The following is a 26,100-nucleotide window of genomic DNA, read 5'->3' as shown; positions in this document are numbered from 1 at the left end:
CCAAACAGACTAACACAATGCCCTTTAAGGAAGTTCTCTTCTAATACCTGGTTGGTAGACAGGTTTTACCATAAATAAATGTTGAAACTTCGTGAAATGATCTATTGAGATTTGTATTTTTTAATCTGTTAATAAGATGAAATATATTAATTGATTTTCAAATACTGAAATGCCCTTGCATTCCAGGGTTTGATTTGTTATTATGTTATTGAGGATCTATGTCCACAAAGAGTATCAGTATTTAGTTTTCTTTTCTTATAATATTTTGTCTACTGTTCCATCAGGCTAATGCTGACCTAAAATGAGTTGAGAAGTATTGTCTCTTCTTCTGGGGAAAAGAATGAGAAGGATTACTATCATTTCTTGCCTTTTTTTTTTTTAAGATTTTATTTATTTATTTTGACAGATGGAGATCACAAGTAGGCAGAGAGGCAGGCAGAGAGAGAGGAGGAAGCAGGGTCCCCAATGAGCAGAGAGCCCGATGCGGGGCTCGATCCCAGAACCCTGGGATCATGACCCGAGCCAAAGGCAGAGGCTTTAAACCACTGAGCCACCCAGGTGCCCTATCATTTCTTGCTTAAACAGTTGGTCACAATCAACAAGTGGACTTATGTAGGCCTTGAATTTTGTTACAAGGTTTTTACTTAATAATTTAATAGATATTAGACAGGTTACCTATTTTTTTGTTAATTTTGTTAGGATTTGTCTGTCAAGAAATTGGTCCATTTTATCTGAGTTGCCAAATTTATGGTTAGAGTTGTTCATAATATTCACTTATCTTTTGAATATAGGGTTTATGGTAATACGCCCTCTTTCATTCCTGATATTGATAAATTGTCTTCTCTTCTTCTTGGTCAGTCTAACTAGAGGCTTATGAATTCTATCAGTTTTTACAAACAAGTAGCTTTTCATGTCATTGGTTTTTATCTATTGTTTTTGTATTTTTGAGTACACTTGATTTATTTGAGTACACATTTATTTATTTGTTTATGATTTGCTGGCTTGCTTGTTTTGGGCTTTTCTCTTTTTTTAGTTTCTTAAGGTTGAAGTTTAGATTACTGACTAGACCTTTCTTCTTTTCTAACATAAGCTTTAAGTGCTTTAAATATCCTTCTAAGCAAGAAGAAAAATTAATTAATTAAAAAAAATCCTTCTAAGCATTGCTTTAACTGCATCCCACAAATTTTGATACAATGCACATTCATTTTTCATTCAGTTCAAAATACTTTCCTTATATTATTTCATTAATTTATTTTAAAATTAACCCATTTCTCTTACCCTCCCATCTCTCACCTCTGGCAGCACCTATCTGTTCTCTAGATCTATGAGCTTGGTATTTAAAATTTTTTATTATTTTTTTAGACTCCACATGAAAGATCATATGACATTTGTCTTTCTCTGACTACCTTAGCCTAATGCCTCGCACTCCATGCATGATGTCCCAAATGGCAAGATTTCATTCCTTTTTTTTATGTCTGAATATTTCATGGTTAATATATACCATATCTTCTTTATCCATTCAGTCATTGATGGACATTTGTTTCCATATCTTATCTACTATAAATAATACTGCAATGAACATGGGAGTGCAGATATCTTTTTTTTTAAAGATTTTATTTATTAATTTGACAGACAGAGATCACAAGCAGGCAGAGAGGCAGGCACAGAGAGAGGGGGGGAAGCAGGCTCCCCGCTGAGCAAAGAGCCCGATGTGGGGCTCGATCCCAGGACCCTGAGATCATGACCTGAGCTGAAGGCAGAGGCTTTAACCACTGAGCCACCCAGGTACCCCTGCAGATATCTTTTTAACACAGTGTTTTGATTTCTTCAAATAGCCATAAGCAGAATTGCTGGACCATATGGTAGTTCTATTCGCAATTTTTTGATGAAGCTCCATACTGGTTTTTTTTTTTAAGATTTTATTTGTTTGTCAGAGAGAGAGAGAAAGAGAGAGAGAGATCACAAGTAGGCCGAGAGGCAGGCAGAGGGAGAAGCAGGTTCCCTGCCGAGCAAGGAGCCCGATATGGGACTCGATTCCAGGACACTGGGATCATGACCTGAGCCGAAGGCAACCACTTAACCAACTGAGCCACCCAGGCGTCCCTAAGCTCCATACTGTTTTTCATAGTGACGGCACCAAGTTAAACGTCCACCAATACTGCACAAGGGCTCCTTGTTCTCTACATCCTCACCAATACTTATTTCTTGTCGTTCTGGCAAGAGCCATTCTGACAAGTGTGAGGTATTATCTTGTTGTGGTTTTGATGTGCATTTCCCTGATGATGAGATAGTGAACATCTCTTCATGTACCTATTCGCCATCTCTATGTCTTCTTTGAAAAACGTCTATTTAGATGTTCTTTTATAAATTTTTATGTATTTTTTTTACTATGTTCAGTTAGCCCCCATATAGATGTTCTGCCTATCTTAAAACCAGATTTGTTTTTGCTATTGAGTTGTAGTTCTTTATATATTTTAGATATTAAACCCTTATTGGATATATGACTTGCAAATATTTTCTCACATTCAGTAGGTTGCCTTTTCATTTAGTTGGGTTCCTTTGCTTTGTAGAAACTTTTAGTTTGATGTAGTGTATTCTTTTTTTTTTTTTTTTTTTTTTTTTTTTGCTTGTATTGCTTTTGTTTTTAGTGTCAGATTTCAAAAATCACCACTAAGACCTAGAGTTTACAGCCTATGTTTTCTTCTAGGAGTTTCTTCAGGTCTTGGGTTCATCTTTAATCCATTTTGAGTTAACTTATTGTATATGGTATAAGAAAGTGGTCCAGTTTCATTCGTTAGCATGTGGCTGTCCAATTATTCTAATACCACTTAAGAAAGAGACTGTCCTTTCCCCACTGTATATTCTTCTATATTGCTATAAGTTAATTGGCCATATATATGTGGGTTTATTTCTGGGCTCTCTATTCTGTTCCATTGATCTATGAGTCTATTTTCATGACAACACCATACTATTTGAATTAATATATCTTCATAAGATAGCTTGAAATCAGAGAGTGTGATACCTTCAGTTTTGTTCTTTCTCAAGATGGCTTTAGCTATTTGGGCTCTTGCATGTTTCCATACAAACTTCAGGACTGTTTACTTCCATGAAAAATGCCATTGGATAGGAATTACTTTGAATCTTAGATCGCTCTGAGTAGTACAGATGTTTTAACCATATTAATCCCTCCAATCCATTAACACAGAATATCTTTGCATTTATTTGTGTCTTCTTCAATTTCTTTAATCTTCCAATCCATGAGCACAGAATATCTTTGCATTTATTTGTGTCTTCTTCAATTTCTTTCATTATTGCATTATAGTGTTCACTATATAAGTCTTTCACCTCAATTAATTCCTGGGTATTATGCTTTTTGACTGTACATGATACTGTTTTCTTAATCTCTCTTTTCTGATAGTTCATTATTACTATAGAAATACAACAGATAGGGGCACATGGGTGGCTCAGTTAGTTAAGCATTTGCCTTCAGCTTAGGTCATGATCCCAGGGTTCTGGGATCAAGCCCTGCATCACATCGCTCAGTGGAGAGTCTGCTTCTTCCTCTCCTCTCAGCTCAGGCTCTAATTTTGCCGCTCTCTCTCTCTCAAAAAAAAAAAAAAAAAAAAAAAAAAAAAACTTAAAAGAAATATAACAGATTTTTGTGTATTGATTTCATATCCTGTTTCACTGTTATTATCAGTTCTAACAGTTTTTTTTTTTTTTAATGGAGCCTTCAGGGTTTTCTATATATAATGTCATGTCATTTGCAAATATTTGCAAATATGTCATTTGCAAAAATTATTTCTTCCTTTCTAATATGGGTGCCTTTTATTTCTTTTTCTTGCCTAATTGCTCTGGTTAGAACTTCTAATACGATGCTGAAAAAAAGTGGTAAGAGTGAGCATTCCTGTCTTATTCCTTATATTAGAGGAAAAGCTTTAAGCTTTTCACTGTTGAGTATGGGGTTAGCTGTGGGCTTGTCATATGTGGTCTTTATTATGTTGAAGCGTGTTCCCTCTATCTCCACTTCATTGATAATTTTTATTAAAATGGCTGTTGAATTTTGTCAAACACATCTGTGAGATAATCATGATTTTTATCTTTCATTTGTTAATGCAGTATATCACATTGACTGACTTGCAGATGTTATACCAGCTTTGCATCCCTGGAATAAATCTCACTTGATCATGGTATATAATACTTATAATGTATTGTTGAATTCAGTTTACTAATATTTAGTTGAGGATTTGTGCATCTATGTTCGTCAGGGATACTGGCCTTTAATTTTTTTCTTGTGACATGTTCTATGATGTGTTTTTGTTTTTCATCAACTTAAAATAATTTGTAGTTTTCCTTGAGACTTCCTCTTTGAACCATGAGCTATTTACAAGTTTGTTTTTTTTTTAATTTCCAAATATTTGGTGATTTTTCAGATCTTTGTTTATAATTTCTACATTAGTTGTTTATAATCAGAAAAAATACTTAAATGATTGCAATTCTCTTAAATTTGTTAAAGGTTTGTGGGTTATGACTCAAAATGAGATCTTTTTGAATATTCTATTTGCCCTTGAAAAGAATATACATTCTGCAGTTATTGAACAAGTTATTTTATAAATGTCAGTTAAATCAGTTGGCTGATAATATTGTTCAGATCTTTTCTGTCCTTGATGTTTTTAGGTCTACTTGATCTATTATTATGAAAGGATTGCTGAAGGTGCCACATACAAATGTGGATTTTTTTTTTTAAGATTTTATTTATTTATTTGACAGACAGAGATCACAAGTAGGCAGAGAGGCAGGCAGAGAGAGTGGGAAGCAGGATCCCTGCTGAGCAGAGAGCCCGAGGTAGGGCTCGATCCCAGGACCCCAGGATCATGACCTGAGCCGAAGGCAGAGGCTTTAACCCACTGAGCCACCCAGGCGCCCCAAATGTGGATTTTCTGTTTTTTAGTTCTCTAGTCAGTTCAATCAGCCTTTGCTATCTGAAGCTCTGTTGTTTAGGATTTATCTTCTTGGCAAAGTGACGCTTTTTATTATATAAATATTCACATACAATCCCATCAATTTTCCTTACTGTGAACTCTACTTTGCCTGATGTTAAATATAGTCACTCCAACTTTCTTTCAATTAGTTTTTGCATGCAATATCTTTTTCTATCCTTTTACTTTTAACCTATTTGTATCACTATATCTAAAGTGGATTTCTTTATACATTGAGTCTATTCTTTTTTTACCCAATCTCTTTCAACTGACACAGCATTTATATGCATTAAATGAATTTACTAATATGGCTGGATTTAGGTTTACTATTTTATAGTTTTTTGTTTACCCCTTCATTTTTTCCTTCCTTCTTTTGGATCATTTGAATATTTTTAGCATTCCATTTTAATCTACTTATTGGCTTTTTGGCCAAATCTCTTAGTATTTTATAGTAACTACTTTAGCTCTTACAAAATAATACCTAATCTTTAACAGTCTACTTAGAGTTTTTACTATTTCAAGTGAAATAGACAACCATATTGGTCCCTTACTTTCTTTTTTTTAAATATTTTATTTATTTGTAAGAGAGAGAGAGCGAGAGAGAGAGCGAGAGAGCGAGAGTGAGCACAAGCAGATAGAGTGGCAGGCAGAGGCAGAGGGAGAAGCAGGCTCCCTGTTGAGCAAGGAGCCCAATGTGGGACTCGATCCCAGGATGCTGGGATCATGACCTGAGCTGAAGGCAGAGGCTTAACCCACTGAGCCACCCAGGCACCCCTACTTTCTGCTTTTTAAATGTCACTTTTAGGGGCACATGGGTGGCTCAGTGGGTTAAGCCTCTGCCTTTGGCTCAGGTCATGATCTCAGGGTCCTGGGATTGAGCATCGCATCGCATCGCATCAGGCTTTCTGCTCAGCAGAGAGCCTGCTTCTGCCTCTCTCTCTGCCTACTTGTAGTCTCTGTCAAATAAATAAAATCTTAAAAAAGTAACTTTTACATGAAAACATAAAATGTCCCAACAATTGTTGGTCATTTTCACTTTCAATAGTCATATGTTAAAGATCTTAAAAAGAGAAATAAAATCTGCTATTCAACTTCGATATTCACCAGTTCTATTGTTCTTTCTTAATTGATGAAGTTCCAAGTTTCCCTCTAGTTCATCTCCCTGTGTAAAGGGAAGAAGTTTCATTAGCATTCTTTTAGATCAGATCTTCTAGCAACAATTCTAGTTTTCCTTTATCTGAGTATTTACTTTGCTTTCATTCCTGAAGTACATTTCTATTGGATATAGAATTCTGAGTTTGCAGCTCTTTTCTCTTAGAACTTTAAAGATATTTTCCCACTGCTATTTGGTGTATCTTTTGCTATTGTCCAATAAGTCTTGGAAGCTCTGTTCTTCAGACTAGGTAATTTCTACTGACCTATTTTCAAATTCATAAATACCTCTACTATCTCCATTCTGCTATAGAGCTCCACATAGTATTTTCAGATATTATGCTTCTGCATTCTAAAATTTACACCTGTTCTTTTTAAAAGTTTGTATTTCTCAATTCAGAACGTCTACTTTTTTTTACTCATTTTAAGAATGTTTACATCATGAAGCATGGTTATAATGGCTGCTATAATATCTTCAGTAATTACTCTCAGGATGGCATCTTTGTCTTCTTTTGAGAACTAGTCATATTTTCCTAGTTATTCATAATGAGGCAATTTTGGATTTTATACTAGATGTTTTTATATTATCTTTAAATTCTGAATTCTGTTAAAAATCCTTTGGAGTATATTGATTTTTGTTGTGCTTTGTTTTGGGAGGCAATCAATTTGGTTAAATTCAGATAGCCAAGTTCTTTTTTGCCTTTTACCTGGGCAGAGATTTCAGTATAAGTTTATTTTGTAAAGCCTTTGTTATGATTCTTTGGGTCTTTCCCATATAAACCTGACATTCTGGACCTTGGCAGTATCCTAGCTCTGTACTCAGAATCTTGGGTGTGAAGCCAGAACTCATGCTGCTCATTAGCATATAGAATTAGGACATTCTTCTCTCCAGCTTTCTCTTCCCTGATAAGGATCCTCTCAGGTCCTTCCTTTATTAATTTCTCTAGCCTGATGAAAGGTTTTTTCTTTTACCAGAATTTTTTTTACCTCTTTCCCCCACTGTCAGACAGGTTTGGGCAACTTAAGCTGCACTTAGGTGGAAAGCAGCAAGGAAAAAGGAAAAAAAATTGTTAAACTCCAACACTCTCTGACTCACAGAGGCTCTTTTTCCCTATTCTCTGGCCAAAAAAGAAGGTTATTGTTGGAGTTTTTGCTATCTGCATCCACAGGGCAAATAAGAATTGAGGCCCCCCGAGGTTAAAGCTAAGGATACAGGAGGGAAAAGAAATACACAGGACACGCTCTCCTATAAAAATTTCTCTTCAAATTTTGGTATCTTTCCTCAATCTGATGCTACTGTTTATTTTTCGATGTATACAAGTACTAGTTTTCTATATTCTGTCCAGAGTTTTTAGATGTAATCAGTGGGAGAGTGGTATGGACTGAATTACCTCCCTCAAAAGTCATACACTGAAATCCTAACACCCAACATGATTATATAGGTAATTAAGGTTGAATGAGGTCATAAGGGTGGGGTCCTGATCTGATTGGACTAGTGTCTTTATAAGCAGGCACATCAGTAAACATTCTCTATTTCTCTCTGCCATGTGAGGACAAAGCAAGAAGGCGACCATCTATAAGCCAGGAAAAAAGTTCTTACCAGAATCACGATCAGCTAGTACCTTGATTTTGGACTTTCCAGCCTCCAGAACTGTCGGAAAGCCACCCAGTCTGTGGCATTTCGCTATAGCATCCTGACTATAACAGACAGTTTGGATCACAGTGGGCTTACTCCATCTTGGCTAGAACTGTAAATTCAGTTAGGTTTTTCCATTGCAATTTTTGAAGGCTATAACATGGTAAGAGTACAGTGTAGTAAAAGACATAAGATAAATAGAACCCATGCTCCCTGAAAAAGGATACAGTAGAAAAATAAGGGAAGTTTTCTTAGGAAATTTGCCAGAGATAAGAAGAATGAAATGAAAAGTTCAGAATGCAATAATAACAGCAGAGGAAAGAGAAAAACCACCTGTAAGAAAAGCTTATTAAGAACCGGCTAGGGGCAACTGGGTGGCTCAGTGGGTTAAGCCTCTGCCTTCAGCTCAGGTCATGATCTTAGGGTCCTGGGATCGAGCCCCGCATCGGGCTCTCTGCTTAGCAGGGAGCCTGCTTCCTCCTCTCTCTCTCTCTCTCTGCCTGCCTCTCTGCCTACTTGTGATCTCTGTCAAATAAATGGATGAAATTTAAAAAAAAAAAAAAAAAAAAAAAAAAAAAAAAAAAAGAACCGGCTAGAGGGGTGCCTGAGTGGTATAGTCAGTTAAACATCTGACTCTTGTTTTCCCCTCAGGTCCTGATCCCAGGGTTGTGAGATCAATTCCAAGTCGAGTTCTGTGCTGAGACTCTCTCTCCCTCTCCACCTCCCCCCTTGCTGTCTCTTTTAATCTAAAATAAATATTTTTAAAAATAGAGAGTGGGCGCCTGGGTGGCTCAGTGGGTTAAAGCCTCTGCCTTCGGCTCCGGTCATGATCCCAGGGTCCTGGGATCGGGCTCCACATCGGGCTCTTTGCTCAGCGGGTGCCTGCTTCCCATGCCCCCACCCCCCCACCTGCCTCTCTGCCTACTTGTGATCTCTGTCTGTCAAATAAATAAATAAAAATCTTAAAAGAGAGAGAGAGAGAAAAAAAAAACTGGCTAGAAAGAAAGGCATAAAAAGGAAGCAAGAATGTAGTGGAACTGGAAAATGAAATGACTAGTGAAATAAAGCTTTAGTGAATAATAAGCAGGGGTGTACCTCATGCTCAAGTAGAAAAGAACCTTGTAGACGCCTGCTTCTCCTTCTCCCTCTGCCCCTCCCCCTGCTCCTGCATGCTGTCTCTCTCAAATAATTTTTTTTTTTAAAAGGATCCTTGCATCCAAGGGAAAAAATAGGATTTTCACAATGGAAATAGGTGGATTTATATAAATAAAGGGACACAGGAAAAAGGGGTGTCTTAATTTAAAAAATATATACTATATCACATAAACATTAACATATATAATAAAGTGATTTACATATTACAGTATATGTGATATATACTGTACTAATATATATACATGCCTGAGTATTTTTTTTTTGAGAGGTAGAAAGAGACTGAAGGGCAGAGGGAGAGGGAGAGAGAAAAATCTCCAGCAGACTCCCTGCTGAATGCATAGCCCTATGTGGGGCTGATTCCAGGGACCCTGAGATCACAACCTGAGCTTAAATCAAGAGTCTAGCACTTAACTGACTGCACCACCCAGGCATCCCTGAGTATTTTTTAATGAAAAATATTTTTAATCATATCACAATAGGGACTATCTAAAAGGAACTAATGTACACTGAAAATCAGAGCCATAGTTGTTTTATTTCAATATTACATAATTTGCCCATTAAGTTTAGCTATTCACTCAAATCAACAACAAAGGGCAAGGATAATTTTCAAAGAAGAGAAGAGAGGGGCGCCTGGGTGGCTCAGTGGGTTAAAGCCTCTGCCTTCAGCTCAGGGCATGATCTCAGGGTCCTGGGATCGAACCCCACATCAGGCTCTCTGCTCAGCAGGGAGCCTGCTTCCTCCTCTCTCTCTGCCTGCTTCTCCACCTACTTATGATCTCCATCTGTCAAATAAATAAAATCTTAAAAAAAAAAAAACAAAAACAAGAGAAGAGAAAGTTTTGGAGCTCTCCTTAGAGATAGCACTAATGTGTCTATGGAGTGGGAAACAATGAATTTTAGGAACATCCTCCTGCTACCTAACACTGAACAGAAGGAAAATTGGAAATGCCGGATAAAATATAACAAACACACTTTAAAATACAGTTGTGACTTAAACAACTGACTCTTTGTTTTCCCTCAGGTCCTGACCTCAGTATAGTGCAAGAGAGCCCTCCTCAGCTCCAGGCTCGACTGGAAGTCCGCTTCAGATTCTCTGCCCATACCACCACTCTCAAATAAATAAATAAATCTTTAAAAAATTAAAATAAAATACAGTTAGCACATGAAAAAAAATCACAGAAATTCTTAAGAAGCCAAAATGATAAATAAACAGTAAATAAGGGAATCTATAAAAACCCTAAAACTGAATATACCAAAATAGACTCAAAATATAGAAAGCAAAAATAGATCTATAAGAGTAACTTGATCCATCAGAATAATAAGTTTCAAATTTTTTTTTAATTTTATTTTTTATAAACATATATTTTTATCCCCAAGGGTACAGGTCTGTGAATCGCCAGGTTTACACACTTCACAACACTCATCATAGCACATACCCTCCCCAATGTCCATAACCCCAGCCCCCCCTCCCCACCTCCCCCCATCAACCCTCAGTTTGTTTTGTGAGATTAAGAGTCACTTATGGTTTGTCTCCCTCCCAATCCCATCTTGTTTCATTTACTCTTCTACCCCCCTTAACCCCCCATGTTGCATCTCCTCTCCCTCATATCAGGGAGATCATATGATAGTTGTCTTTTTCCGATTGACTTATTTCGCTAAGCATGATACCCTCTAGTTCCATCCACGTTGTCGCAAATGGCAAGATTTTGTTTCTTTTGATGGCTGCATAGTATTCCATCGTGTATATATACCACATCTTCTTTATCCATTCATCTGTTCATGGACATCTAAGTTCTTTCCATAGTTTGGCTATTGTAGACATTGCTGCTATAAACATTCGGGTGCACGTGCCCCTTCGGATCACTACGTTTGTATCTTTAGGGTAAATACCCAGTAGTGCAATTGCTGGGTCATAGGGTAGCTCTATTTTCAACATTTTGAGGAACCTCCATGCTGTTTTCCAGAGTGGTTGCACCAGCTTGCATTCCCACCAACAGTGTAGGAGGTTTCCCCTTTCTCCGCATCCTCGCCAGCATCTGTCATTTCCTGACTTGTTAATTTTAGCCATTCTGACTAGTGGGAGGTGATATCTCATTGTGGTTTTGATTTGTATTTCCCTGATGCCGAGGGATATGGAGCACTTTTTCATGTGTCTGTTGGCCATCTGGATGTCTTCTTTGCAGAAATGTCTGTTCATGTCTTCTGCCCATTTCTTGATTGGATTATTTGTTCTTTGGGTGTTGAGTTTGCTAAGTTCTTTATAGATTTTGGACACTAGCCCTTTATCTGATATGTCGTTTGCAAATATCTTCTCCCATTCTGTCAGTTGTCTTTTGGTTTTGTTAACTGTTTCCTTTGCTGTGCAAAAGCTTTTGATCTTGATAAAATCCCAATAGTTCATTTTTGCCCTTGCTTCCCTTGCCTTTGGCGATGTTCCTAGGAAGATGTTGCTGTCTGTGTTCTCCTCAAGGATTTTGATGGATTCCTTTCTCACATTGAGGTCCTTCATCCATTTTGAGTCTATTTTCGTGTGTGGTGTAAGGAAATGACCCAATTTCATTTTTCTGCATGGGCTGTCCAATTTTCCCAACACCATTTGTTGAAGAAGCTGTCTTTTTTCCATTGGACATTCTTTCCTGCTTTGTCGAAGATTAGTTGACCATAGGGTTGAGGGTCTATTTCTGGGCTCTCTATTCTGTTCCATTGATCTATGTGTCTGTTTTTGTGCCAGTACCATGCTGTCTTGATGATGACAGCTTTGTAATAGAGCTTGAAGTCCGGAATTGTGATGCCACCGACTTTGGCTTTCTTTTTCAATATTCCTTTGGCTATTCGAGGTCTTTTCTGGTTCCATATAAATTTTAGGATTATTTGTTCCATTTCTTTGAAAAAAATGGATGGTTCTTTGATAGGAATTGCATTAAATGTGTAGATTGCTTTAGGTAGCATAGACATTTTCACAATATTTATTCTTCCAATCCAGGAGCATGGAACATTTTTCCATTTCTTTGTGTCTTCCTCAATTTCTTTCATGAGTACTTTATAGTTTTATGTGTATAGATTCTTAGCCTCTTTGGTTAGGTTTATTCCTAGGTATCTTATAGTTTTGGGTGCAATTGTAAATGAGATTGACTCCTTAATTGCTCTTTCTTCTGTCTTGTTGTTGGTGTAGAGAAATGCAACTGATTTCTGTGCATTGATTTTATATCCTGACACTTTACTGAATTCCTGTACAAGTTCTAGCAGTTTTGGAGTGGAGCCTTTTGGGTTTTCCACATATAGTATCATATCATCTGCGAAGAGTGATAGTTTGACTTCTTCTTTGCCGATTTGGATGCCTTTAATTTCCTTTTGTTGTCTGATTGCTGAGGCTAGGACTTCTAGTACTATGTTGAATAGCAGTGGTGATAACGGACATCCCTGCCGTGTTCCTGACCTTAGCGGAAAAGCTTTCAGTTTTTCTCCATTGAGAATAAGTTTCAAATTTTTTAAGTATTAATAGATCAAGCTGTCAAAAATGTAAATATACTTCAGGAACATAATCAGCAATAAGAGAATACACATTCTTCTCAAGATGAATCATTTATTAGAACTAACCATAAGCTAAGCCATTAAGCAGAACTTACAGATTTCAAAAAATCTGCCATAAAGACCAAATTCTTTGACAATTCTGTTAACATAGAAGTAAAAATGAAAAGGTAAAATTCTTGTTTCCAGTAACATTAAAAATTAACTTCTAAATAACACATAAGCCAAAAAAAGAATAAAAATGAAAAGTAAAATTTACCTAAAAATCAATATGGATAAAAATATTATATATCCCAACTTGCACATGTAACTTAAGCATTACTTGGAGAGAAGTTTGAAAAATAATCTGCTAGGGGCACCTGGGTGGCTCAGTGGGTTAAACCTCTGCCTTCGGCTCAGGTCATGATCTCAGGGTCCTGGGATCAAGCCTCACATCAGGCTCTCTGCTCAGCCGGAGCCTGCTTCCTCCTCTCTGCCTGTCTCTTTGCCTACTTGTGATCTTTGTTTGTCAAATAAATAAATAAAATCTTTAAAAAAAAAAAAAAGAAAGAAAAAGAAAAAGAATCTGCTAGGAGCCCAACATAACAAAATAGACTCAAAGAAAATGTAACAGAAGAAATAATGATATGATTAGCATACATATATGATCAAAAGAACCATAAGTTAATTACCTGAAAGACTAAACAAATGAACAAATCTTTGGCAATATTGTTTATGAAAAAAAGGGGAAAAAGAAATAATATTAGAAATGCAAAAGGGAACCAACTGGCCAACAACTACATGGAAGATAATAGCACCAGGTATCCACTAATGGAAATTTCATTCCTTCACAACAACGTAAAAGAAACACATCAAATCCTTCAGAAGAGGGGAAAGATGGTTCACAAATATGAGGGTAAGGAATAAGATTTTTTAAAAAAACAGAATCTTCGTTTTAAAAAATTGTTACAAGGATGAACATGTGCCATAAGTTTTAGTCTTTCCGTCTCTTCAGTGAGCTTCAACTTTCTAAAATCATTTAAATTAATTTAACTATTTAAAATGTGGCATATTGAAAAGGAAAAGTGCAACTAACTAGGCATTAACAATTAAGAGGGCACAGAAAAGAAAAAACTGATAGTGGAAAGAATAGAGATGAGAAGTCATCAACAACCTGAAGAGATCTATAAGCACATACATATCCTACTTGGCCCAGGGTTTTTACTGGCAAAATCTAACAACAATTCCAAACTAATAAAAAAATTCTTACAAAGAATTAAAAAAGATAAAATGCCTCTGATTCATTTAGTGAAAATAATATAATCTTGATAACCAAACAAGTACAAAACAGAGAAATTACATAGAACAAAAACTCCTATGGTATTAACAAACTAAATCCTAAATCTGGCCAAGTATATTAAAATAATACATGAGGGGCATCTGGGTGGCTCAGTGGGTTAAGCCTCTGCCTTCGGCTCAGGTCATGATCTCAGGGTCCTGGGATTGAGCCCCGCATCAGGCTCTCTGCTTGGCGGGGAGCCTGCTTCCCCCTCTCTCTCTGCCTGCCTCTCAGCCCACTTATGATCTCTGTCTCTCTGTAAAATAAGTGAAATCTTAAAAAAAAAAAGATTTAAAACAATACATGAGGCTCAAGCTGGATTTATCCCAAGAATATACGGATGATTTAACATTAGGAAAACCATTTGTGTAAACCTTCATATTAAAAAATTAAAGGAGAATTCTAGTTCCAGATAAGATAAAGTAGATGCACTTTCTTTTTCCTAAATGCAAATACAAACTCTTGATATTACATATAAAACAAGTATGAGGATACTCTGAAGATGGAGAATAAAAGGAAGACTGGCCAGGGACTCTGGAAGCCAAGAAATGACACAGCAGATAAGTTTCCTTGTCTTTTAATCCCAGACTCTGCTAGACACATTAGCAACCTGAAATAGGCTGGCCTTCTCTTGAGTGTTCTCAGTTTTATTTAACGGTGGAAAACAAAACTTTAACAGTCTAATGTGGTTCTAATCTTTTGTAGGGGAATATTTAAAGCAATTATATGTATTTTTAAAAGTTTTTTATTTTAATTCCAGTATAGTTAACATACAGTGTTATATTAGTTTCAGGTGTACAATACAGTGATTCCACAATTCTATATACTATTCAGTGCTCGTCATGAAAAGTACACTCTTAATTCACCCACCACCATTTCCTCTCTGGTAACTACCTGCTTGTTCTCTGTAGATAGTTAAAGTCTATTTCTTGGTTTGTCTCTTTGTTTTTCCTTTGTTCACTTGTTTTCTTTGTTAAATTTCACCTGAGTGTTATCATATAGTATTTGTCTTTCCCTTATTTTATTTAGCATCATATGCTCTAGGTCCATCCATGTTTTTGCAAATGGCAAGATTTCTTTTCTTTTCTTTTTTTTTTAAGAGAGGTAGTGATAGCTTGAGCACAGGTGAGGGCAGGGGGAGGGGCACAGGGAGAAAGAAAATCCTAAGTAGGCTCCAGGCTCAGTGTGGGGCCCGGGTGGGGCTCACTCTCACTAACGCTGAGATCATGACCTAAGCTGAAATGGAGTTGGACGCTTAACCAACTGAACCACCCAGGCATCCCATTTTTGGTATGGTTAAATAATATCCAGAGCGTGCGTGCTCGCATGTGTGTGTGTGCAGGGCATATTTTAAAGAAGATTTTATTGGGTGCCTGGGTGGCTCAGTTGGTTGTGTGGCTGCCTTCAGCTCAGGTCATGATCCCGGAGTCCTGGGATCGAATCCCACATCAGGCTCCCAGCTCCACGGGGAGTCTGCTTCTCCCTCTGACCTCCCCTCTCATGCTCTCTCACTCTGTCTCTCTCTCTTTCTCAAATAAATAAAGAAATAAAATTAAAAAAAAAAGATTTTATTTGTCAGAGAGAGAGAGAGAAATAGAGAGCAAGCACAAGAAGAGGGAGCAACAGGCAGAGGGAAAAGCAGGCTCCACTCTGTGCAAGGAGCTTGATGCAGGACTCAATCCCAGGATCCTGGGATCATGACCTGAGCTAAAGGCAGATGCTTAACTGACTGAGCCACCGAGGTGTCCTAATGTACCACATTTTCTTTATTCATTCATATATTGATGAAGACCAGCTCCTTCCATAATTTGGCTATTGTAAATGATGTTACAATAAGCACAGGGATACAAATATCCTTTCAAATTACTGTGTTTGTATTCTTCGGATAAATACCCAGTAGTGTGATTACTGGATTATAGGGGTAGTTCTATTTTTATTTTATTTTTTTCTATTTTTAATTTTTTAAAGCAACTATATTATCAATGGAGGAGAAATGAGGGAAATGAAGAAAAGTATGGCTTTTAAATTTAAGCCTGGAAAATGATGGACATTCATAGACTGTGATAAATTAGGGATATACAAAGTAGTACCTGGAGCAACCACTAAAAAATGTATACAAAGAGATGTACTCAGAAACAATATAGATAGACAAAAATGGAATTCTAAAAACCATCCACGTAACCCACAGGAAGACAAGAAAAGGAAAACAGAAAAATCAAAACCAGAGAGAACAGAAAACTAAAAATTAAAATGGAAAGCCTATTGTATTTACCATGCTCTTTCTTGCTTCTTTTATCATCTCATTTCTGCTTGAAGATAGTTCTTTGCCCAGTCTACTGGCAAAAAATTCCTTAGTTTTCCTTGATTTGAGAATGTCTAGATTTTCCCTTTATTACTGAAGGATAATTCTGCTGGATAGAGGAGTCTGTGTTGGCACTTTTCTCTTAGCACTTGAAAGAAGTGCTTCCACGGTTTCTGATGAGAGATCTGCTATCATTCAAATTGTTTTCCCCTTACAGACAGAGTGTATTTCTCCTGCTACTTTCAACATTTTCTCTTTGTCTTTATTTCTCAAAAGTTTAATTATAATATGTCTTGGCATGAATTTCTTTGGATTTGTATTATGATTCACTCAGTTTTTCAAATCTATATGTTTACATCTCTTGACAAATTTGGGAAATTTTCAGTCATATATTTTAGCTCATTTTCAGTCCCTTCCTCTTTCTCTTCTTAGAGATACTCGAATGAAAAGAGTTAGATCTTTTATTATAGTCCCACAGGTCCCTGCAGGTCTATTTATTTTCTTTAAGTCCACTTTTAAATTTTGGATTATTTTTAGTCTTTGTGGTTTAGATATGTTTCTGTCTTCTAGTTCACTGATTTCTCTGTCCCCTCCATCTTCCTGTTGAGCCTATCCATTGAGTTTTTTATTTTGGTTTTGTACTTCTCAGTAACAAAATTTTTATTTAGTTCTTTCTTGTATCTTCTATATCTTTGGTGAAGTTATCTACTTTTTCATTTGTCTCAAGAATGTTTGTAACTGCTCACTAGAGCATTTTTATCATGACCAAACTTATGATTTTTGTCATTAATACTTAGTATCTCTGTCATCTCAGTGTTGATAACTATTGATTGTCTTTTATCATTCAATTTGAGATCTTCCTAGTTCTTGGTATGATGAGTCATCTTCAAATGAAACCTGGACATGTTTATTTTGTAAGTCTCAGGACCTTATTTAAAACTTCTCTTTTCACTGGCTCTCTATGACAGTTCTAGCAGTGGAAGGGAAGAAGAAAGGGGCACAACTTCATTACTGTCAAGTGGAGGAAGAAGTCCACTTTTCCCAGTTGGCCTCCACTGACATTTGAGTGTGGGGAGTCCTCATTGCTGCTGGGTAGAGGTGGGAGTCCAGGCTTTCTACATGGTCTCCATTGACAATGAACTGGGAGTAGCCTTGTTACTGCTGGGTGATGGTGAAAGACATAAGTCTCCAACAGGTCTCTTCTGATCAGCCTCAAGATGGCAGGGAGATGACCCCTCATTACTGCTGGGTAGAAATGGAAGTCCAGGTTCTTTATTAACATGGTGGGGGTGGAAGTTAAATGGGAAGGGAAGGCTCACAACCAGCCAGAAGGGAAGAAGTCCCAGTTCTCTGCTTGGCCTTCTCTGATACCACACTGATGGTGGTGGTGGGACAGTGTTACATCTCATGAGGACAGAAAGTTCTAAGTTCTCCATTTAGCTTTTTTTGGCCTGGGTGGGAGTGGTACTACCCTTTTCCTGTGTCATTTGGCTGGAGGAGGGAAATGTCTAAAAGTAATCCACCTTGGGCTGCCTGGGTGACTTGGTTAAGCATCTGACTCTTGGTTTCAGCTCAGGTCGTGATATTGGGGTCTTGAGATTGAGCCCTATGTCGGGCTCCATGCTCAGTGTATAGAGTCTGCTTGAGATTCTCTCTCCCTCTCCCTCTGTACCTCCTGCTTGTGCTCTCTAAAATAAATAAATAAATCTTTAAAAAAATTAAAAGTAAAAGCTCTTTGCCTTGCTTTCTACTGGCTTATTCAGTCTTGGATATACAAGGCAAGCAGAAAATCAAAGAACCCATCAAGTCATTCCCAAAGTCATACAGTCCCTAGAAAGTCTCCCTTCTTCTCTCTACCTTTTGGAGTTTTCTTTTATTTGTTTTATATAATAATGTCCAGGGTTTTAGATATACTTAGTGAGAGATATAGGGAAAAGTATCTCCTCTTCATCTTTAGAAGTTCTCCTAAATTTCTTTTTTAGAGCCAGCTCCTCCATCTCTAAAGTGGATGACAAAGGAAATAATACTATATTTATCCCTATCAAACTTGTACACAGGCAACTTACTAGAGTACTAACTAAAACATTAGATAAGGAATAGTTCAATTTTTTAAAAACTATGGGATTTGACTCAGTCTTAATTTCAATGTAAACCCAAAGTGTGATATGGGAATCAAAATGTCAGTGTAATCTTAAGTTCTGAACTAATACAGAGTTCACCTCTCTGAAACCCTTTACTCAGCTTTTAGTATCAGATTTTAAGAGCAATACTAATAAACCACTGATAAACCAGAAGAAAAAGAAAGTGGTGGTTCCAGAACATTAAAGGAACTAGAGATACATTACCTAGAAAAAGGGGGACTAAGGAGAAAGGATTCTATATTAGCAAGGTTTTAATATTTATTAGGCTCAAAACTGGAAAATTGTGACCGAAAATAGATCAAAGCAGAGTCAGATAGGTTGGCTTTATTTACATAAGATTTTTCTATCAATCTAAACTGCCCCAAAATGTGATAAACTGCCTTATTATTCTAAGTTCCCACACATCAGAAGTATTAAAACCAAGATTATATGTCCACCAGTCACAAATATTGTTGAGTGGATTGCTTCAAGACAGAGCCTAGAATAATTTTTAATCTGTGACTCATGGCGCTACCTGAAGTGGCGGTATAGGGTTGTAGGGTGGGGTACAATGGCTGCTGAGCAGGTAAAATGCCCAATTTCCCCAATCTGCTTAGACAAGACATTCCACTTATATACCCAGCATCTGCAGTTGCTTTCTATTAGGGCAGGTGCAGATGGGGTGGAGAGAAAGATGATACTTTAAAAAAAAAAAAGGTCCAAAAATTAGGTAAGATCTGAACTGAGGTCTCTTTGAATTCTATATTTTGTGATTAGTTCCTAGTTCTCAGCTATATTCCAGAAAAGTAAGATTATCACTTTATTGAACAGTAACTGTAAATAGGATAATGTATGTCATTTTAAAAGCTTCCTTTCAAAAAATTGGGGGACTTTTAAAATGAATAAAGAAGTAACTGTTTCGAGTTTTCTACTTTACTTGTGTCAATACAGCTTATTTTGTGCCTGGAGGTGGACTTTATCTTTCTCCAAAAAATTTAATATCTAAACTAAATGTCCTTTTATTTAAAAAAAAAAAAGTAGCTGGCGAAAAGTAAATCTCAAAAACCCACAAAGTTATACATTTTAAATTTGTACTTCTATAAAGGCAAACCTTGGAAAAATTAGTAGTTATATACTAAATTTTGGTGTACTATCAAAATAATTATATAACGTCTCCAAATGTAAAAGCAATTTGTTATATGCTAGAATACTAAAATAACATATGGAAGTCTGTAGACGCTTGAGTCTTTAAAATACTTCATCTCAAAAGTTAAAGATCATTGCATGATTCATATCTATACCAATCACAGTGACCATATTTTAATCTACAGGAAATTTTTTAAAAAAATGTATTTTAAATAATTAATTTTACTAAGCTTAAAAAGTAACATAAATTTCACTGTCTCATCATTCTTACTGTCTTAGTCATACTAGTGGAATTCTTATCCATGAATCAACCAGGGATTCTATTTTCAACATGGTAATTCACTGGCTTCTCAGAAATTACACTTAAGTAATTCCAAAGGTCTATCATCTAGACTTTGCTGAGGTAGGATTCAGAAGATGGCAGGCTAGGGTGCAGGAGGGGTCCATGTATGTGGTCATGAGCCTGCCCAATCACTTTGCATGGATATCTCAACATGGTCTGTTTTCTTCTGATAGCTGCTTATGTATTTTGTGAGGAAATCATATGCTAAATGGTATACTGAATCAAAGGAACTGAAGTATTATGATAAAATATTTGTAAACATTAAAGTACATCAAGGTCTACTGTGTTGCATGTGTTTTTTTAATCATGTATTATTTATAAATTTATATGTAAAAATTTTAAATATTACACCACACAATATAGTAACCCAAACAATATGTCAAAATACTCTCCTATCCTTTGCTTTTATAAAAACTTATTTTCTTATAAAAGGTAACATTAATGGCAGAAATTTTAGGAAATACAGGACAGCAAAAATAAAAATGTAACTTTTTAAATGCAAAAATAACAAACTTTTAACAGAAAAGCATCAGTGATTTTATGGACCTCATTTTAAATTGCAAAGGGCTGACTGAATCCAGATTTTGTTTTCCCAGCAAAGGGCTGACTGAACCCTTTGATATAGGTCCAGAGGACTGCTCAACTGATATAAACATTTAGGAGTAAAGCTTGAGGCTTTCAGCATCATAAATTACAGGAAAGAATTATCCTTTATCTTAAATTTGAGATTCTAATAAGTTATATTACCAAAGCAGACTACTGATTTAAAACTGTACCATTAGGATAGTAAAGATAATAAAAAGTTAAGTGAAAACATCTGATGATCAAATTTCCTTTAGGAAGACCAAGGTAATGGAATTAATGTAATAAGGTTATTATTTATTACTACTAAGTGTTATGTTGCATAATATTTCTTCGTGTTATCATCTGTATTTTACAGGTATTTTTAAAGTAAACATATTTCATAAATCTGAGAGACCACAGCTCCCATCTTACCTTTTAAGTTTTAAGAGATTTATCTTTCTAATGTAAATATATTTACGGATTTATTTTAAAACCATAATTGAGCACATTTTTCACATACCTCTTTTAACTATTTATGGTGAAAAGTTTTTCAAAGATTCTGAAGTTTAATGAAGTGGAGATAAAGCAAAAAACTTAATGCCTGGATGCTTCTTTGTAAGTTGGTTAAAATACCATCTAGTAACCTTCAAAGATGGACTACTTTTTAATTTAAGCTTCCATTTTAGTTACTTACAGAAAGTGACTCTGCTCCATGTATGTGACACTTAATGCATTCAACACTTTTAATGCACCCTGGAAACAGGCATAAATTGGAGAACAGAAATTCATTTCCAGGAACAAAGGATAGGTCAAAAGACTAGGCATTCTAAAATCAGTTTTATGTTTCTCAAGATGCATATGGCTATTATCTAAATCATACCAGACTGGATGGATTCTAAAATTTCAAGCTTATAAAAAAGAAAGTTGTTGTGAGACTAAAAATACATTGATTCTGTTACCTTTTAGCCGGTGACTTAGAATCTGTTCCAAAATAGCTGCAAAATTGTTAAATTCAGGAGAAGAATCATCAATTGTCTCAAAGCAGGACCGATCAATCAGGGTCTTCACAGAAAACCTGTGAAAGAAAGAGTTGATTCATTCACCTAAGTAGGAAAAATGGAAAGAAAATAATTTGGGGAAGTATTATAGATACTTCATAAGTATTATGTATACTGAAAACTCTACTTATTCAAATTTTCTCTATGAATAGAAAATTATACATAGACACCAGTCTTTCAGTTACATACTTCCTATCTATTGAACACAATAAGACTTAGGAATAGCTCATGGTCTTCACGGACATTAAAATCAGAATTTGAAAATGACCTAAATTATTAAATCCAAAAACTCAAAAGCACCCTATAGCTTATAAGAAATTTAAGTGTCAGACCCAAATGCTTTTAAGAGTTTTAGAGCACAAAATTGAATGAAACAGGATGCAAGTATGCATGAGGTGTAGATCCAAAGTTTTTCTGAGCTTCATAAAAAGGAAAAATTACAAATCTATATTTGCTATATTTTTCCTTCTTATCAGAATGTCCCTTGTCTCTGTTTTTGACTGTCATAATCAATGTGTTTTCCAAGACTCAGCTCAAACGCCACCTCTTCAATGAAGAATTATCTCCTGTACGTTCCTAGCACAAACATTTTGTTTGTAGGGCTTTGTAGGAGACAATTACAGTTTATCTTACTGCTGTTATCTGTAGTATCTATCTTACTAGAATATAAATTCCTTCAGGGCCACATGTATAAATGTGCAGAAACATATCTTCTGCACATTTAAAATTTCCTCAGCTTCAGCAGAGAGGACCCCTTGTCAGTAACTACTTGATTTATTTGTAAGCCCTATTATGAAAGAATAGGAAAGAAATATTACATGCCAATACCATGGCAAGACAAAAGAAAAAGTTTATGATTATTTACATGTAACAACATTCATGTCACCAGCATCAAAGCTGGGATACAGAACAGTTCTGTCATCTTAAGCAATTGCCTCGTGCCATGCCTTTATAGTCATACCCTATGAAGGGTGAAAAATGAGTGCCTAAGTAAGGACAATCAGTGAGGAAGGAAGAAATAGGGCAAACTATGACATTTTTAAGCAATTAGAAATGTAAACAATGAGGGAGATAAAAGAATACAAACTACTTCTTAGGTTTTAGTCTTGTTGGTTATACTATTCAATCAGGACAGAAAATAGAGGAGATAAATATAAAGGGTAATATAAAGAGATTTTTTTATATGATTACATCTAAAAACGCTACACTAAAAATTCTCTTTGTCTCCAGTTATAATGTGTAGGGAAATGAAAAAAAGTAGTAAAACATTTATATTATATACTATAATTTAAAACATTAGAAATATTAAGAATTTAAGGAGTTTTCTTTGTAAAAAAAAATTACCAACAGTCGTTTGCATTCTTTTTTTTTTTTTTAAAGATTTTATTTATTTATTTGACAGAGATCACAAGTAGGCAGAGAGGCAGACAGATAGAGAGAGAGGTGGAAGCAGGCTCCCTGCAGAGCACAGAGCCCAATGTGGGGCTCGATCCCAGGACACTGGGACCATGACCTGAGCCGAAGGCGGAGGCTTTAACCCACTAAGCCACCCAGGTGCCCCAGTAGTTTGCATTCTTAATGGATAACTTAAAAATATGGAGTGAGTGTATTTTCTATGCCTTGGCAAATTATTCCTTTCTAAGTGTGGACCAGTTTCCAACATTTTATCCTTTTGCATTTTCAATTGTGAAAATCTTGGGGAGGCCTCATAATGTGAAGTGGCTTGCCAGTACCACTTTGCTGGTACCTTCTTTTTGTCATAACCACTCTGGTTATAACACTTAACTTCACTAAGTTCTTCTAGCTACATACCTAAATTCCCTTGAATAGCAGAAATGTCAATATTCCCATGATAAACTAATTCTTTCTTTTTTTTTTAAGATTTATTTATTTATGTTAGAGAAATTGAAAGAGAAAGAGAGCAAAAGCGGGAGGGGTAGAGGGAGAGGGAGACTCTGAAGCCGACTATGTGGGGCTCAATCTCAGGACCTTGAGTTCACAATCTGAGTCAAAACCAAGAGTCAAACATTTAACCAACTGTGCCACTCAAGACACCCTTGTGATTAACTATTTCTTAATAGTTAATTGAACTTAAGTTCAATTCAAATTTCACTTCCAGTGTCAATACTTCCGTTTCTTCAACACATTTTCATCTCTGTTGGTCAATTCACTCTTTTAATGACCCTTATTTTGTAAAATATCATGTGGGTTTATCACCAAGACACAAGGAAGCTATACAACTACAGGTTTTGATTTCTGTGCATGAACTAATAACACATGCAGAGTGACCAGTGCTAGGCAGACTTAGAAACAAGTGATGTGAGTGGTCACTGATTGTGGTGTGCATATGTTATTAACACTGAGTTGTAGACTATGGTGCCAACAACAAAATCTCATCTTAAACAATTACTCACAGTTAAAGAACCATGGTAGTCAAACTCGAACTGTGTTGGTATAGGCTGGTAGTAAATAAATTGTAGTAACTGAAACAGTACATAGAACTGTGCAAATTGAGGACTGCCCCATTTATTAATTACAAAGAGAACAATTCATTGCATGTTAGCATAAATAGTGTATTTTATAAAAAATATCTTTTCCAAAACAACAAAAAATTAGCAAGAATATCACTGTTGTAGCTCTTTGCAAATATCTTTAATGTGTTGAACAGAAGAGAATAAATCCTCATATCTGCTTCTGTGGTGAGTCTACTTTAGTATTATACACCATGCAGCCTCTGGAAAACACTACAGACTTGTTAAAGAATGGGAACAAAAAGGCAGATACTTTCTTAGAACTGTTAAGAAAATAATTTCTGACCTTTTGGACCTCTGAAGAGGTGAGGGTCTGGGAGTATACTTTGAGAACCACTACCTAAGGCATTTTTTGTATGTAATGAAATAACATTTCTCTTAGGTAACCAGAATAGTAGTAACTATATATTCTTGAGAGCACTGAGAAAATAATTATTCAAATAATTTTCAGCCTTCTTTGGTCAGGACAAATAACATTTACCTAGGTGGATTAATGTTCAGTACATACTACTATCTATAACTACAACTGGGACTCAAAGGCAGAAGCCATTATGTACAGAAAAAATAAGAACAGCTAAGAAAGAAGTAACACTGAAGTGGTCTCTGGTACCTAAAAGATAGTCAAGTTAGATAAATATCAGAGGCAATGCATGAGTAAATGAATAGAAACAAAAAGATAAACAGATAAACCAGGTTAAAGAGAAACTTGAAAACTTGTTTTTGTTCTTATGCCCATCTCATTGATAATACATGGGAAAATTCTGCCAATCCTTAGCAAATTTTGAATAAGAATAAATAAGTACAATGTTCTTATTCAGTAAGAGATTGAAAAATGTTCCTAAAATGAATAAACGAAACCCCTAGTTTGGATTTTGACCTAAATAAATGGAAACTTTGGAACATTATGGGGCTCCTGGGTGGCTCAGTTGTTAAGCATCTGCCTTCAGCTCAAGTCATGATCCCATGGTCCTGGGATGGAGTCCCAGCATTGGGCTCCCTGCTCAGCAGGGAGCCTGCTTCTCCCTCCCCAAATCCCCCTGCCTGTGTTCCCTCTCTGGCTGTCTCTGTCAAGTAAATAAATAAAATCTCTTAAATAAATAAATAAATAAAATATGGCATTTAAGAGTGTAATGCGCATCAGTGAAATGAACTGAAAATTCTACTTAAAAATAACACAGTACTTATTTCATCAAACAGAGCTATGTTTGGGGGCACCTGGGTGGCTCAGTGGGTTAAAGCCTCTGCCTTCACCTCAGGTCACGATCCCAGAGTCCTGGAGTAGAGCCCCACATCGGGCTCTCTGCTCAGCGGGGAGCCTGCTTACCCCCGCCCCTCTGCCTGCCTCTCTGCCTACTTGTAATCTCTGTCTGGCAAATAAATAAAATCTTAAAAAAAAAAAAAAAGAGCTATGTTTGAATATTTGGTTTGTTTGACAGAGAAAGAGCATTGGGGGGGGAGCAGCAGGCAGAGGGAGAGGGGGAAGCAGGCTCCCTGCTGAGTAGGGAGCTGATGTGGGCTCCATCCCAGGACCCTGGGATCATGACCTGAGCTGAAGGCAGAGGCTTAACCAGCTGAGCCACCCATGTGCCCCTGAATATTCAATTTCTACCAATAAAATCTGATAAGATTTTTGTCACTATTATCTTTCAGGAATAATACAAAATCCTAACAAATTATCCACATTGTAAATTATAATGGGAAGAAAGACCATGGATATTAATACATATATTTTTGAAGCACCAAGAGCCATACACACATCATTCGTCAATAAAATATATGCATCTTTTTATTATCTTATCAGTAGCTTGTATTCCTACAGAAGACACTATTTGCCTGACGAAAACCTAGGGTGGTAAATCTTAGAACACTAAATTACTTTTAATCCAACACCTGAATAAAAATAAAAACAAAGTCCTGATATCCTAAAGCATACCTTTAGACACAAATTCTGGTATTTCCAAGCATGAAGATATTTAAGGGTGAGAAAGCATTTGAAATATTCTATTACATCAAGGTTGATAAGGAAAAAAAATAACGTTTCCTGCCGTTGCTTCATCATTTCTTGTCGGGGCCGGCGCGACAAATCGACCAGGAACGTGAGGGTAAAAGGATAGTGAAAAGAAATTAAGAGACAAAGAGATGGGGGCAGGAGGAGCACGGAGGAGGATGTCCAACAGTACCGATTTTATTCTACATCTTACAAGCATTTATAAGGCAGACCACAATAGGAGGAGTAATACACCAGTATCTAGTCAGATGACCGCAAGT

The 26,100-nt window shown here is 36.3% G+C and overlaps 1 protein-coding gene across 6 annotated transcripts in view; it reads right to left on the bottom strand.

Annotated features, from left to right (window-relative positions):
* The window catches only part of RUNDC3B (RUN domain containing 3B), a 143,762-nt gene that overhangs the window by 101,661 nt on the left and 16,001 nt on the right, over positions 1-26,100 (bottom strand). For all 6 annotated transcript variants that reach the window (XM_047694681.1, XM_047694679.1, XM_047694682.1 and 3 more), the window contains one exon: positions 21,203-21,318. In XM_047694681.1, coding sequence (XP_047550637.1) covers positions 21,203-21,318 — 116 coding nt within the window. The remainder of the gene's footprint in view (positions 1-21,202; positions 21,319-26,100) is intronic.

Source organism: Lutra lutra, chromosome 11 (genome assembly GCF_902655055.1).
Source record: "Lutra lutra chromosome 11, mLutLut1.2, whole genome shotgun sequence".
Lineage (NCBI taxonomy): Eukaryota > Metazoa > Chordata > Mammalia > Carnivora > Mustelidae > Lutra > Lutra lutra.
The sequence above is the reverse complement of the archived record's forward strand: the minus strand, read 5'-3'. Positions and strand labels throughout refer to the sequence as shown.